The sequence below is a fragment of the Puccinia triticina genome, chromosome 2A, assembly GCF_026914185.1.
Source record: "Puccinia triticina chromosome 2A, complete sequence".
NCBI classification, from domain to species: Eukaryota; Fungi; Basidiomycota; class Pucciniomycetes; order Pucciniales; family Pucciniaceae; genus Puccinia; species Puccinia triticina.
The window spans coordinates 86,403-101,911 of NC_070559.1; the positions used below are offsets into that span (position 1 = coordinate 86,403).

The 15,509-nt window shown below is 44.3% G+C and overlaps 2 protein-coding genes across 2 annotated transcripts; both read left to right on the plus strand.

Annotated features, from left to right (window-relative positions):
* Positions 1-7,256: 7,256 nt before the first annotated feature.
* PtA15_2A13 (uncharacterized protein) lies at positions 7,257-7,619 on the plus strand (the record flags this gene model as incomplete). The annotated part of the gene is made up of 2 exons (XM_053166130.1): positions 7,257-7,501; positions 7,586-7,619. 2 exons carry the CDS (start codon positions 7,257-7,259, stop codon positions 7,617-7,619), a joined length of 279 nt encoding a protein of 92 aa, XP_053017257.1.
* A 1,479-nt stretch (positions 7,620-9,098) lies between these two features.
* Positions 9,099-15,175, plus strand: PtA15_2A14 (uncharacterized protein; the record flags this gene model as incomplete). Its single annotated transcript, XM_053166141.1, has 7 exons — positions 9,099-9,118; positions 9,236-9,667; positions 9,898-11,477; positions 11,543-12,137; positions 12,217-14,139; positions 14,224-14,494; positions 14,576-15,175. 7 exons carry the CDS (start codon positions 9,099-9,101, stop codon positions 15,173-15,175), a joined length of 5,421 nt encoding a protein of 1,806 aa, XP_053017258.1.
* Positions 15,176-15,509: the final 334 nt, after the last annotated feature.

A 15,509-nucleotide genomic window follows, 5' to 3' on the forward strand; every position in this document is an offset into this window, starting at 1 on the left:
TCAAGGTTTTGGACTCCGCCTCCACCAATTCAGGATTCCGTTTTTCAGCACAATCTTTTTGGCTATACTTTCTTTGGTTCCTTTTCCAGTTATGTTTCTCTTTCTCTATCCCACTCCGCTTGTTTTTTCTCACTTCTCTTTGCTGCAGACTGCCTCCACTTTGGGAGCTCCATTCTCTGTTTTTTTTTTGTTTGCAGACTGTTGTGTGGTGGTTGTTTTCCAACAGTTGTTGGTGTCATAGCAGCGGACGTGCATTCAAAACAAGGGTCAGGTGCATGCTGCTCATCTTAGACTATAGTTCAAGCTCTGCCTGAGCTTGAACAAGTCTACCATGCATTGCAATTTACATCCTAACACAAGGAGGATACCATCATTTTCTGAGCATTAGTGATTCTGGCCCTGATTCTTTCTGAGTTCTGCCAAGCCTTTGAGCTTATTCCCTGATTCTCTTCTGCATCTCTGACCTCCAATCCGGCCATTTTCATAGTTTTCAACCTTGCAAATCCCTTCTCTGCCTCTTGGCACCATTTGTTGGATCTTATACCTTGGATTCTCATTCCTATGTAAGTCAGAAAAAAAAAATGTATATTTCATTGAGCACGGATCTCTTCTATTACTTGACTTCAGTAAGCTTCAAGATTTTATAATACTTTGATAATTTATTTAGGGAGTTGAAAAATCAACTCCCAAGAATTAATAAATCGACTCCCAAAAGTCATTTATGTTGCGCGGATCGTCTCGGGACGTCCCCCCTGGGTACTTGGGACCTTGCGCGGCCCCAAAAGAATTTTGGGAATTGGTTAATTAATTCCCCTCTCAAGGATGGGAGTCAATAAATTAATTTAACAAAAAATGACGGAATATACAAAAAATTTTATATCTTGTCACTGTTGTACCAAAACGCCCTAAAATTTTTTACAGCAATCTAGTTACACTCTTTAGAGAATACTAGGGTTCAAGGGCGGCTCCGCCGCCCCGTGACCAATATTGCAAGGTGTTGCAGGCGGAGCTCCTGCTGGTGAGTAGAGATAAGTAATGCATTTGTGTTTTGTAGGGACATGGCGTAGATTCAATAGCGGGATAGAGGCGCTGAATGTTGGGGAAGCCATTGAGTTGATGAAGTTGTATTATTGGTAAGAATGGAGGGACTGGTTTTTTTGGCAGGGCATTTATTGAGAACTGGCCCTTTTATTCAATTCTTGGTGCCCTGAAAGGAAGTCCGGAATTGTGTATAGCCTGAGGCGCGACCTCCAACCTATCCTGCAACACGGTCACAGCTTTCTGGTATTGGCAAACGGCCTGTTCCGGGAATTGGTAAAGCCCAGAAAAACATGCTATCCCTGTAAGGACTCCAATTAGGGGTCCTTCACTGTCTGTTTGAGTGGGGGCGCAGAGGGTGAACCTTGAGATGAGTTCTGGTTCACAGGGCTATGTATTGCTCAGGAGAAAGGGGAAAGAGCACTAGCCGGGAGAGATGTGTGTCAGGGATCTCTGCCGGCTAGGAGAAGTGCAAGGACCAGAGGATATAGTTGAGCGGGAAATGCGCCTGTGATTGTTCTTGTGAAACCTTGCGGTACGCGGAGGCTTCACAATCCCGGGACACAGTTGCAGTATCCCGGAATTGGCGAACATCCTCTTCTGGGAATGTGTAGGGCTGGGATTAAATCCTGGGTGGGGAATAGCATCCTAATTTTATCCCGGGAAACACGCTCAGTTTCCCGGATTTGGAGGAGGTATTGGCGAATGTCCTCTTCTGGGGATTGGCAAGGCCCGCAGAAAAATGCTACCCCGGCACAGTTGCAGTTTCCCGGAATTGGGGAACATCCTCTTCCGGGAGTGTGTAGTGCTGGGATTAATTCCTGGGTGTGGAATAGCATCCTATCCTGGGAAACAGTCTCAGTTTACCGGACTTGGAGGAGATCCAAAGCTTCCCATTCTTGTAGGTGATATTTCCATATTTCAACAATATGCAAATGGGAATGCCTCCATGTTTCAACAATATGCGGAAGTGAATGCCGACAATTTTGGCATTTTTGGAAGTGTATGCATACATCAGGGGGAAAAGGAAAAATTAGATTTTGATGGAGGTAATTGGTTTGGAAAAGGAAGGAAGGAATGTATTGGGGGGAAAGGTATAAAAGGACATGGAGTGTGGAATAGTAGAGGTCACCGCTTGGCTCTTGCTCGGCGCCAATTGCTTAAAGAGTCAATTGGTCAACAAGATTTTGTACCTGTAGTGTTTACGGCTGGGGGAGATGCTGTCAAAAATATTTTTGGGGTGTGCCTTTCGGTCTGCTTAATGTTAAACTGTTAATTGCGAGCTTCACGGCATTAGTACTCCTCAGGGAGACCCTGTGTAGCCGGGGGGGTTATTTGGCGGATTTCCTACTAAGGCAATCCGCCAAATCCTTAGCTACGGTGGTCCAAATGCCCCCAGATTTTTTCTGCCACATAGATACACTCTCTATAGCATATTTTAGGCTTCACAGAATTAGCAATCCTCAGGGAGACCCTGTGTAGCTGGGGGGCGGATTTGGCGGATTTCCTACTGAGGCAAACCCCCAAAACCTTATCTACAGTGCTCCAAACGGCCCCAAATTTTTCTCTGCCACAAGAATACACTCTCTAGAAAACATTTTAAGCTCCAAGGAGGTATTACACATCAGGAACACCTTCTATTGACTGTGGTGTAGTGTCGCGCAGCGCAAATGCGCTATATTTTAGCATAGCGTTAGTGCAATTGCGCGTATCTGCGCTAACGCTACGCTAAAAGCTAAAATAGCTTTGCACCCTGTGCGCGTTGTGGTAAGACTAATCCACTTACAAACACATCAAACATAGGGAAAAATTAACATAATAGTATATTATAAAGTACAAACAAAACCCTTCTAGCACAAAATATAAGACAACCTACATATCATAAAGAAGTGTCAGTTAATTTATCACCCAAAAAACCAGTAACAGTCTATCTAACTACATAATCAAATACATAGTAGAATCTTAGTTTCACACACAAATCACATCCATTACATAGTACAAATCTACTCTAGGACTGAATGGGACACTTCTGAAAGGTTTACTTATCACACATTAGCAAATCTACTCTTAGATGTGATTTTCCACCCCAAAGAGGAACAAGCCAAGTGGTCACAATCCAAAGTAGTATACTATTTCACATATATCATGTACAGCTTCCCAATATAGGTTATTATTTCACACCACAACTGTACAGCATCCCAAAGTGGTATACTATTTCACACATGTAAAATCCACTCTCAGACTAGTTTATTTACTATACAAGGAGGTCTTTTCTGCCCTTCTTGTTCCCTTTCTTCCCCATGCCAGCATAAATAGTAATATTAAGAAATTACTTCTATTGAACTTGTGAAAAGTATGGTCTGAGTGAAGTGGGTATTGAACCCACAACCTCGTGTACTGTGAGAGTCAAACTCACATACTCAGCATTCATGAGTGATGCTCTAACCATTGAGCTAAGTACACATTGCATAGAAATGAGTTTGAGGTGATGACACACATGATATGCGAGAGGTTGCAAACTAAGTGCATTTAACATTGGCATTGTGGTACGCTGCAACTGAGCAGACAATCTACTCTCAATAACTTCCGCTTCCATCACCCATCTAAATAGTAAGATCATCATAGTAATAGTTATAATATAAATTGAAATCAGACTTGAGAAATTGATAACATAACAAAATTAAATTGACCATTTTAAAAGTCACTTACGTCAAACTATAAAACCTCTCAACCCACGCACAGAGTCCTGGTTATTACAGTCTGTAGTAGAAATACTTAAGAATATTTCTTCTGATTTAGCCACACTAAATTCTTAGTGTAAATTTCTCCCAAAGTTTATTTGACAGCTCTGTTTATGAAGCTTAGGGCAAAAACCCGTCAATTTTAAGGGTTTTGGGCCCTAGCACTATAACTGTGCTGATGTAAACACTAGTAATGTAAATTAATAAACTTGCTACGTGGTAAATATGGCCACTACAAGGGTTTTAAACACTCTTTAAAAGAGGAGGATTTATTATGTAATTAATAATACGGACTTACTTTGCGCACTGCGAAAAGCTCTTCGCGCACTGTGCAGTGCGCGAAGTTTGCAAACACTTCGCGCACTGCGCGTGAAGGGCGCAACTTTTTCAAATTATTTTTTGACCAATCAATAGACAAGCTTATTATTGTCCTCTGTGAATTTATTTGGAGTTTTTTGAAGCTTCCTTGTATGCTTAAAAATCCCACCAATAAAAAAAACAAGTACAGCCATTTGGGGACCTGGAATTCATATTCCCACAGGCCAAAAAATCCAATTAATTTATTGAATCATATTAAACATGTATTTAAAAGTTTTAGAACTTTTTGGCCACTTTGTACAAGGACAAGGCTTTCAAAAACCAGTAACTGTTTCTCAAGATATGCCAAAATGCGCCAGTAAGTGGTGAACTTTCCTAATTTTTGAAAGCCTTATTCTTGCACAAAGTGGCCAAAAAATTCTAAAAAGTTTGAATTCATATGTATCATTATTCACTAAATTATTTGGATTTTTTGACTGGTGGGAATATGAATTCCAGGTCCCCAAATGGCTGTACTTGTTTTTTTTATTGGTGGGATTTTTAAGCATACAAGGAAGCTTCAAAAAACTCCAAATAAATTCACAGAGGACAATAATAAGCTTTTCTATTGATTGGTCAAAAAATAATTTGAAAAAGTTGCGCCCTTCACGCGCAGTGCGCGAAGTGTTTGCAAACTTCGCGCACTGCACAGTGCGCGAAGAGCTTTTCGCAGTGCGCGAAGTAAGTCCGTTAATAATATATAATTATTGATTACAGGGAATAAATTTGGCGTAAAAAGTAGGTGGTAAGCGCTTAAACTGATTGGCTACTTGACAGAGGCGGGGGTCTTACGGCAACTACTTATAAGGATAAGGCTTTAAATATGCTAATAAGGGATTTTTGATAATTTAAAGGGTTTCATCCAGTGGATTTTACGTGCTGGGGATGGTTTATAAGGAAAAGGGGCTACGATAGTAGCAGAGGAGAATATTCACGGCAAACTTACAGTTTCTGGGTGGTGAATGATCTGGGGGATCTTTTCCTGAGGGCCAAATAGGCCTCTATTTATAGAGGGGACCTCAGTGGGCGTAAACACTAAGTCCTTTTCTCCCTATGGGAGTATCCTGAGGTGTAGCCGTGAACAGGGCTTGGCTGTGGGCAAATTATTTGTATTGTAATAGACTTCCCTGACTCTGTCACATGACATATTTATAACCAATTGTCATGCAAAAGAGCTTCAGTAGAAGTCTACATAATACTTTCACGGGGTATTTTTACATGAGTAATATTACTCATTAATGTACAACAGTTTATTTTTATGTACTTTGTTTGTTTTACTAATTTTTTGTATGTAATACTATTTTTGGGCGCTTTCTGGGGCCAATTCTTATTTATACAATTAGTACATGAAGGAATAGGAATAAGGGGTTAATTTGAGTGGGTTAACCCCCTTAATTTATGATGAGGAATCTGAATCTGCAATAATAATTTAATTATAAATATTATTTACCAAGTTATTGCAGTCTTTTGGATACTTGACGTATCTCTAAGGCTGACATTATTCAAGGAAGGCAGCCCTTCAAGCACCTTTAGCCTAAACTTACCTAGTTTTTGCTATATTCCCTTCCAAGCTCAGATCACGCCTTGCGTAGAAGTTCCACAGCGTAGTTTTAGCGCAGATGCGCGCAATTGCGCTAACGCTACGCTAAAAAATAGCGCTTTTGCGCTGCGCTACGCTACACCACGGTCAATAGAAGGTGTTCCTGATGTGTAATACCTCCTTGGAGCTTAAAATATTTTCTAGAGAGTGTGTTCTGATGGCAGAAAAAAATTGGGGCCGTTTGGAGCACAGCAGATAAGGTTTTGGGGGTTTGCCTTAGTAGGAAATCCACCAAATCCGCCCGGCTACACAGGGTCTCCCTGAGGAGTGCTAATGCCGTGAAGCTTATAATATGTTCTAAAGAGTGTAATCTTATAGAAGGAAGAATTTGGGGCTGTTTGGAGAAACGTAGATAAGGTTTTGGGGGTTTGCCTTAGTAGGAAATCCGCCAAATAACCCCCCCCCCCCGGCTACACAGGGTCTCCCTGAGGAGTACTAATGCCGTGAAGCTCACAATATTCTCCAACAAGTGTATTTAGATTGCTGTAAAAATTTTAGGGTGTTTTGGTACAACAGTGACAAGATATAAATTCTTTTGTATATTCCGTCATTTTTTGTTAAATTAATGTCTCAACTCCCATCCTTGAGAGGGGAATTAATTAATTGACTCCCAAGATGCTTTTGGGGCCGCGCGAGGTCCCGAGGACCCAGGGGGGACGTCCTGAGACGGTCCGCGCGACGTAAACAACATTTGGGAGTCGATTTATTAATTCTTGGGAGTCAATTTTCCAACTCCCTTTATTTAACCTTGAAGAAATGGTGTAACATAACTCAGATTGTGTGGGATGACGCGCAAGAAGCAAGGCTTTGTCCCAAGCAAATTTTTAAGGTATAAGGTTTTGAGGGCAAGGAACTGTGATGGTTGGAAAAAACCACCCAGCCAAACCCAAATTCTAGGCTCTGCGAAAGGGGGTGCTAGCGCGCAAGTCTCCCCTCCCGAGGGCTATCGGAGGCTTGCTTCGCAAGACCAGACGCCCGCAGCAGCGAGGGACTTGGGTTAAGCTCGCGCAGCTACGGATATTCAGGCAAGACAGCCGATTCCTATCCCCCCGTTGGCTCACGGACAGCCTCACGCCAGAGGGAATACCTCTCCATCGAGCCGTGGCCAGGCCTGGCACGGCGCCCGTGCCAGGGCCCTATAATGTTATCCGTCATGGGACGGCGCGGTCAGACCGTCCACAGATGTCGACTTGCACCCGGCCGTGTGTAGTAGTCCCTGCGTGAGCATGTAACACTACAGAGAGTGAGCGTGGCATCCCACGGTGAAGGGTGAAGATCAGCAGGCCTGGCACTGGCAGGGGATCCATTCACTTCACACAAAGGGTGTTGATTTAGGCGCAAGGCATATGGCGCACCTGCCTGATATCCATCCTTGTAGACCTTTGCCAAGGCAAGTCAAACCCTCCGAGTCCGCTTTTCAGCTTAGCTGCAAGTTGCGCACTTACTCGGATCTTGTTTATAAGGAAAGGATTGCGTCCTTTACCAATCTGATCACAAAACACTTTCGCCCCCCCCTCCAAATGTTAAAACAATTCATCCCCTTCAATGTACTGGTCGTATTATTCTTCGGTTGCAGCTTGGTTATAGTCTCACTGTCACAGCCTTTGATTTCCAGCAATACGTCCAAGGATTTCATCCTCAAGGGTAGATCCCACTGGCCGGTGGGACAAGCTACTACGATATATAAACGACAACCACTACCACAGGAGGACAAAACCTTGGTTTCTAAAACTAAAACTCCTTCAACCAATTTCAAGCGGCCAACGTGAGTTTTGCGGCATCAGCCTTGTGTAAAAACAGTCCGGATATCCAGTGCTGATTTTTTTTCATAACTTATAATTACCACTAGGCTCGAAATCAGGGAGCTATCTCGACTTGTTTGAACTGAAAATCTGGCCCGCTCCGCAGCATGATGTCCACCTCACTATTTCTTTGTTTTTCAAACCAGCAGAACCATCAATCACCAATAGCTTATGAAGCATATTCTTCTCAACAGAAATTGTATATAGTTATAATATGAAGAGAATATCATTCGGATCATATCATTTAAGAACTGTAAAACCATCAATCTGCCCCATGTTTTTGTCTTGCATTAAATAATTAGAGATAAAATGTATTTAAAACAAAAGGAAAATGGCTGTTATGCATCTTCATCTTCCCCATTGCATGGGATCATTGTCTTCAACCGAAGCTGCGCTGATGGCTTGGTCGACTGCAACCTTGTGTGTAATTCATGGAGTAGATTCCAACTCCAGAAGAGATCTTCTGTTCTAGATCTAGAACAGAAAAGAGTGTGCTTACCTGGGAATTAATTGGACTGACATTCTGTGTCTTAAAAACTTGCATGAAAAAGCAAAAATTGTATATTTAGGCCCCGTTTGGAGCCAATATAAATATAGGTGATATAATCACTTGTAAACTCAATAAAAAATACAAAACTCAACATAAAGAATCCAATTTTTTTTGTAGGAAACCTACAGTAATGGTCTCATCAACCATGAATTCAGATTTAACTGATTCAGCCATCTTCAGCACCATAATACTATTATATTGCTTTTTTTTGGTCAAAAGCAATATAATGGTACTACAGTACTGAATATGGCTGAATCAGTTGAATCTGACTTCATAATTGAAGAGACCAGTATTGTAGGCTGCCTAGAAAAAATATTTGGAGGCTTTATGTTGAATTTTGTAGTTTTCATTGAATTAACCAATGATTATATCACCTATATTTATATCGGCTCCAAACAAAGCCTTAGATGATAAAACTACTGGGTCTAACTTTTTTTTTCAAGGGTATTTGGATCACTTTCCGATCAGGTATTTCTCTTCCTGATCGGAAATGTAGCGTGTGATTATTGATACGTATTTATCTACTGGCTACTCTGATCAAGCGTATATATATGCTCAAACCAATTCCTGGCAAAACACAGCACTATTACACCTCTGAATTGCGAATGTTTAGGCGCGATTTTCAGAGACTGAAATTTCAATTTTCAAAGGCCGTAAAAGTGGATGCAGCGGGTGGTCGGCGTCCAAGGGCTTCCTTTGAAATTTCCAGGCCCCAGCCAGGCGTTCGGATGGATGTTGCAGGGCTGTTGCTCGTCATGGGAATTTGTGACAGATCAGAGCACCACCCTGGACTCCTCTTGACCATTTCTCTCGAAAAACTACCACCACCACCCCCACCTGCCACCGGCCACCGCCACCACAGACCAGAACCAAACGACGAGAGAAGCCGCCCAGGAAGGAAAGGAAGCAAGAAAACAGACTCAGACACTTCGGAAATGGACTCAGACTGCTAGGCACGAAAAACTCGACTTATTCTCCTTCCGACTGTTTAAATTAAATACTGAATCCTGATGGCAGTCAGCTTTCAAGAGTCTGTACTTCATCCCTCTCCTGACTTACAACATGTTTTTATCTGCTGCGGTGAAATTCAGAGGCGGTGATCAACAGACTGACTAGAGTTTAATTCTGTTGACACATACAACCCTAGGACTCATCAACGTTATCAAGCTGCACTCGACAGCGCACTTCAGCACTTCAAAAAACTCGTGGATTCTCATCACTCGAAACACTGGCAACTTGTACCGCCCACCTCCACCCAACCTAATCATTCACGCTCTCAATTCTCACAGACCCAACAAGCCAACCCTCATCATCAATTCCTCAATGGTCTCGCTCCAATCGACTTCTCGAACGTCCAAGTCCATCGTCGCAAGTTAGACGGATCATCTGTCGTCCGAGCTATCTGCGATCTATCGATCGATCCAACGCGCTTCGATATAGATGACTTCAAGGCTGTTCTCCAGACCGCCGAGGTTAGAGGCGTTTGGGATAAGCTAGTGGATAAAGCAACGGTGATCGAAGTGCTTGACCCTCAAAGCAGGATAGTTAAAACTGATTTTAGATTAGGCTGGCCTGCCAAGTTGAGTAATTGATTCTCTTTTCAAGTTTTCATCTCGCTTTTCTTTCCTTGCCCGCTTTTTTTTATATTCTTGATCTGCTTGATCCTCTCGGATGTCAGCTCTTGCATCCACAATACATCTGAGCATCGATCGGTTTATTTATTTCTATTCTTGTTTTCCATTCTCAACCTTTCATACGTTGCATCAGACCTAAAGAACACTACTGATCATAATCCTCAAACGTCTCTAGTCCTCGAGATTCAATTACCATATCAAAAACATTCACAGATTCGAATACAGTCATTGACATCTCGACCTCACTTCCTCGCTCAGCTGATGAACCGGCCTACCTTCGACCTTCCCCACCATTTGTTCGCTCGCATGTTCACCTCCTTGCTTGGTGTATCCAACTGGTCCATGATCCTCCACAACCCTCTAACAATCCTACTCAATCCTCCCAAGCAAAAGAAGCTGTACAAACTCATGACCACCCGACCGATCGAGACTCATCTACCCAAGCCCTCCACAACAAGGCTCCGCCAAGCAAAGCTCGAATTACTGTGTTTTGGAAGGTCAACTGGAAGGGTGCCATCTTCTCAACTCATCATTCTCAAATCGCTTCACTTCTCAACGGATTTGTTGATTACGTAAGAAACCAGGCTACCGAAATTCCAATCATGTCATCGTATGCCGATGGAGTCGATTTCAGCTCAGCTTCTTACGATAAGGCAGACGAGAAGTTGAACCTCTCTTATTCAATCTTACCCGAAGATCCTAAAAACGATTTGTCGGAACCCACAAGTGGCACTTCTGAAAACGGAAAATTTCCATCCGATGGCACGCGACTTCGACGCGCGATCGAGCTGAAACTACCGGTTGATCAAGGCTGGGATATCCAAGTCAACGTTTATGGCCAAGGAGAGGATGTCAATGAAAATTGGGAAGTGATGGCTGAGAAACCACCGGACGCACTTCGTACAATCTTACGGATCACCCATGCCAAGTTACCAAAACCTGATCAGCTTGTCAGGGTCAAAGTCGTTGTTCAACGGCTTGCTGGTGGTAAAACTGTCAGAGTCAACCAAACTCCCGTCAAGGCTGCGACGATAGAGTCAAGTGGCAACGAGGCATTATCTATTCTATTCAAAGAAGACGCCCGAAGTATCAGTGAACTGAGCTTGCAAACCGGCTCTACCGGAAACTCGAAGCTCACTAATGATACGGCCTCAACGGTAGATGCCCCCGCCCGCGAGTCTGCTTCGCCATGTCCACAGGCGTCGGCACTTGCCAAAAGACTGAATGCCTCTCGCGAAAATGTGATATCTACTCTTTTACGAAGGAGTTACATATATTTCAGTTCACTACTACAGGAACCTGAAGCTAAATGGAAACATACATCTGATTCGCGCGGTGTTAGTGTGACCCAACTCCAGTCCATTGATCCCACCTTGACGGTTTATAGAGCTGAGGCGACGTTTGTCGGAGTCGGCGTTTGGAACGTACTGAGCGCGATCACCACAGCAGGTGCGCGCCTTTACTGGGACAAGAGCTTAACTGAGGTGAAATTGTTGGAGGAATTGAATGATCTGAGTTCGCTGTGGCAGATCAAACAGAAAGGAAGTTGGCCGATTGCACCTCGTGATAGTATTCTGATAACTACCACATACAAATCCCCTGCTTCGGTTCATATATTCTCAGTTTCAACTGACGATTCCAATCTCTTCCCAAGTATCCAACCCCCCACACCTGGATACATCCGCGCCCGGACTGAAATTTTGGGGTGGTCCATCGAGTCATTATCTCCGACGACTACCCAAATCACCCTCATTGGTACATCCACATTCCTATTCTTGCGCTATGTTAAATACTGAAACCATGTTTGATTATACCCACAGATCAACATGATCCACTTGGCTGGTCTCCGAAAAGCTGGACTCCGGCTCAACTAATCGCTCAAGTAGCGAATGTTGGGGAGTTTGCTATGAAATCGGGTGGGCCGCCGTTGATAACTCGTATTTCGGGTGCCAGGGTAACCTTATCAAAGTACGAGCACGATAAGGGGACGTTCCGTGCAGAATACACGGCTTCTGAGAGTGCACTCACGCCGGCCATCATGGATCCTTCACATTCGACTACATGCTCAATCGATGCCTCAGATACATCCTCGGTTGAATGCGAGATTAGGTGTGATTGTGAAAGCTGGGCCGTTTCATTGGACATCGTGGTCGACCCACCCCCGACGAAGGCAAGCTGCTTAAAGCGTCACAAACTCTCATCCGGCGGCGGGTGGTGGATTACGATCGAGCATGATCCAAACTTATTGGAGCGCGACAAAGCCAAAATACTCATCCGGAGAGGAAGAACTGGACTGGATGAGAAGGGCTCAGTTACCCTGAATGGTACCAATTTAAAAGTCGATATCGAAGAATTATCCGCAGAAGAAGCCAAGAGTTTGGCAACCCAACGACGAGTCAAAGCAAGTCTGATCCCGTATGCGATTCCCAAGCTCTGTCTTCTCCCGCTACTTTGATATGCTGATCCACAAATGATGATGAAAACTCGCCCATAGACTTGATCAATATTCCCTATCTGGTCCTCGAATGTGGAGGGGTAGTCCATCTGTCAGCAATCCTGGCACACGATCTTCGACTCCGAACCCTGTGCGCGGTCAAGAAGAGTGCACTGCCCCTGTTCCAGACGTCGCATCCTTGCATCCTATAGCAACTTCACTCAAACTATCTGAACCTCTGCGCCCTTCGCATCCAATGGCTAGCGCTTTAGAAGCCCTCGCCGTTCTCCAGACTTTCCACATTGAACAGGGACCTGACATCATGGTACCCCCCGCTGGATGGACGCTAGTCGCTGAGAAGGGTAGCGCATCTGTCTACAAGAAAAGGGTACCTCAGATATCTGAAACCTTTCCAGTTTACCGGGCGGATCAAGTCATCCAAGGCGTCACTGCAGAAGAAATGGTTTCCGTTTTAGCTACTTTTTCCAGTCGTCCGCTTTGGGATGATGGTGTCGAAACGTCTTATCTTCTTGAAAGCTATGGTAATGGCTGTACTACTCGTCTGCTAACTACAAAGCCCACCTTTCCATTCAAAGCCCGTCTGTTGCAAACTGCCAACGTCCACGCCCTTCTTCAACTTCCGTCATCATCAATCAGCTCAAGTACAACTGCTGTCCACTTTCTAGCATCTGCGTCCTTCAAGCAACCCGGCGACGGCTTATTGACCAATAGCAAGCTGAATCCTCAAGGCTTGGTCGAGGCACATGTGTTTCTCGAGGGTTGGATCATGGAAACAGTCGATCCCTATTCTTCGAGTTCCCATGAGATTCCTTCTACAAGATGCACTCACTTCAGTGCGATCGATTATGGTAGCTCATTACCTGTGGCTCTGAACTCAATATTGAATTCTAGTTTACCCCGAATGATCAGTGGGTTAGCAACCCTGGTCAAGTCGCACGGACCGGTTCCGAGACTTTGCCAGCCAGTATTTGGACTACGAATGAACAGCTCGCTGCGAACCGATGGACTTGCTGATTGGAAGTGGAAACTTGATGGGGCCGATACTTCGAAAATAGCCTTATCTGTCGACGCAACCCCGGACTCGCCGTTTCGGGCAATGTTTTTACTTGAGAAAGGGGCCAACGAGCCTACGTCGAACGATTCTCCAACGGCGTCCGGTGGTCCATCTAGCGCACATTCTGCCTCGAGGTACGAGACCATCCGGCAATTAGGCGTAGCATTTCCTCCGACAAGCGATTCAAGCAGTGGATCAACCTTTGTGCGTCGATTAGTATCGAACCCTGATTTACAACGGAAAGCTAGCACGGGTCAACTGAGAAGGACTGGTGCCAGTTGGACATCCAATCTGCATGGGGCCCATGTGATAAGTCCGAAGGCGAGCGAGTTGGTTGTTGCTGAACTTGCATTGGATCGAAAGTTTTATCCACACGGGTGTCGAGTCTCTTGGAAGGCATGCTTTCTGAAGCCTGGAACCAAAGCGATCATCGAAAAAGATATCAAGTTTCCGTTTCCACCCGAAGCCGACACGTTGATGCTGCCGTTAAAAGTCTCCTTTCACCAGATGCCAAGCCCCACCATCTTTGCCGCCTCCTTGGACCCAGCTGTTAGGAGAGAACACATATTGTTGAGGATGACATTACCGGTGGGAGAGATACACTCTCCCATCAAAGACCCTTTGACTAGCCATTCGGATTCGGAACCGTCACCTCCACCCCTCTGGTACACTCGAATGAGCAAGCGGGCAACAGTGGTCCACCTCTCAATCGAGCAGATTACGGCGAGCAAAGATGGCGATATGCCCGGACCGCCACATGAGCATGCCAAGGGTCTCAAGAAATCGCAAGATTTACAAGCGATCGTCAATGGTGAAAAGAAGAAGGTCATCCCGATCGAAGAGAGTCAAGCAGAACTTGAGCGTCGGGAAGTGGATGATTATGTGGGGGTCTACCCTTCAATTTCTCGGTGAGCGGTGTTTCATGAGTTTGATGTGGAAGCGATCACTTGCTAACGGCACATTCTTTTTGAATGCTCAACTGACCGGTAAAGTCTTGGCCGAATTTCAAGCACATTACCTAAGCGACAAGTATCACAACCAACGCTGAGTTCTAGCGTGGTGGAGAGTGTCTTACCGCCTGAGATGGAACGGCCGTTGGCTACCTCGATAGATTTCAAGAGTGACTCGGATGATCACCCGGGATCGTGTTCTTTGCCAGGCTCAGCCATGGAATCACCCCACCTGTTATCACCCGTCAATGAAGTTCGAGAGCCAGAGGAAGAAGGTGGAAAACAGAACCTCATCCATGGCTCCCATAACCTGGTAAGTCAGGAATTATTTTCAAATTGCTGCACCTGGATGCTTACATGAAAGTTTTCGCTGCCAACGATGAATGTTTCACAGGAGGTCGAATCGATAAACCGGCCCCAAAACGGAAGCTTTGAAGCGTTCAAAAACTTCATTTTCAGAAGCCATATCAATAGTCATCCAAAAAATAATGCCACGGCGAGTAAAAACGAGCAGGCCAAACAATCCACGAGTTTTTTGCGTCGATTTATCTGCAGGAAAAGGACTTATACCAATCGCCATCTTGTCCTCACTGCCTTGATCTCTTTCTTGCTAGGTTCGATCCTAAGATCGATGTTAATTCCAAGCGATTATTTGATCATCCCGCCTTCTCCCCCACCTTCATCCAAGCCCTGCTTTTCATATCCTCCGTCATCACCATCGTCCGCTGTTCTCAGCACCACCGCAACCCTCAACGAAGACATCAAAGCTGACCAAGGTGGCGGTGCTCACCATGCGAGTGATTTCTGTGCTACGCCTAGCAACCAGCATCAAAGTTATTTTAGACTATCCGAATCAGATCAACAGTTGCTAAAATTACTAGAAACTAGAAATCATTGGAAACAACTCCGAAAAATCTTCGACTTCAACCTCAACTTTTTCTCTTACTTCCTCTATTCTTCTTGGAGTATCGTCATTGCTTTTGTCAAGAATTAGCTGTCCATTTTCCTGGTTTGTTTTTAGGTACCTCGAGTCTGGATGTTCTCTGTTTGAAACTTTTATCGCTTTCCTTTATACTTCGGAGTGTGTCCACTATGTTTAAAAACCTGTACATTTTACTTCAAATTACAAACTCTACAGTCTGATTCATTGTAGGAAAAAAAAATCCCATGGAACGGAATTCATAGCTATCCCATAAATACTTAACTAGATAGCAATGTCAGTTCAAGTCTTCATCTTGAGGAACATTAGATCTTACTGCCTTACTTATTGTAATTGTGATTTACTTTTGTTCTTATTACCCTTTCCGAGGTTTTTATTCTTATACGCA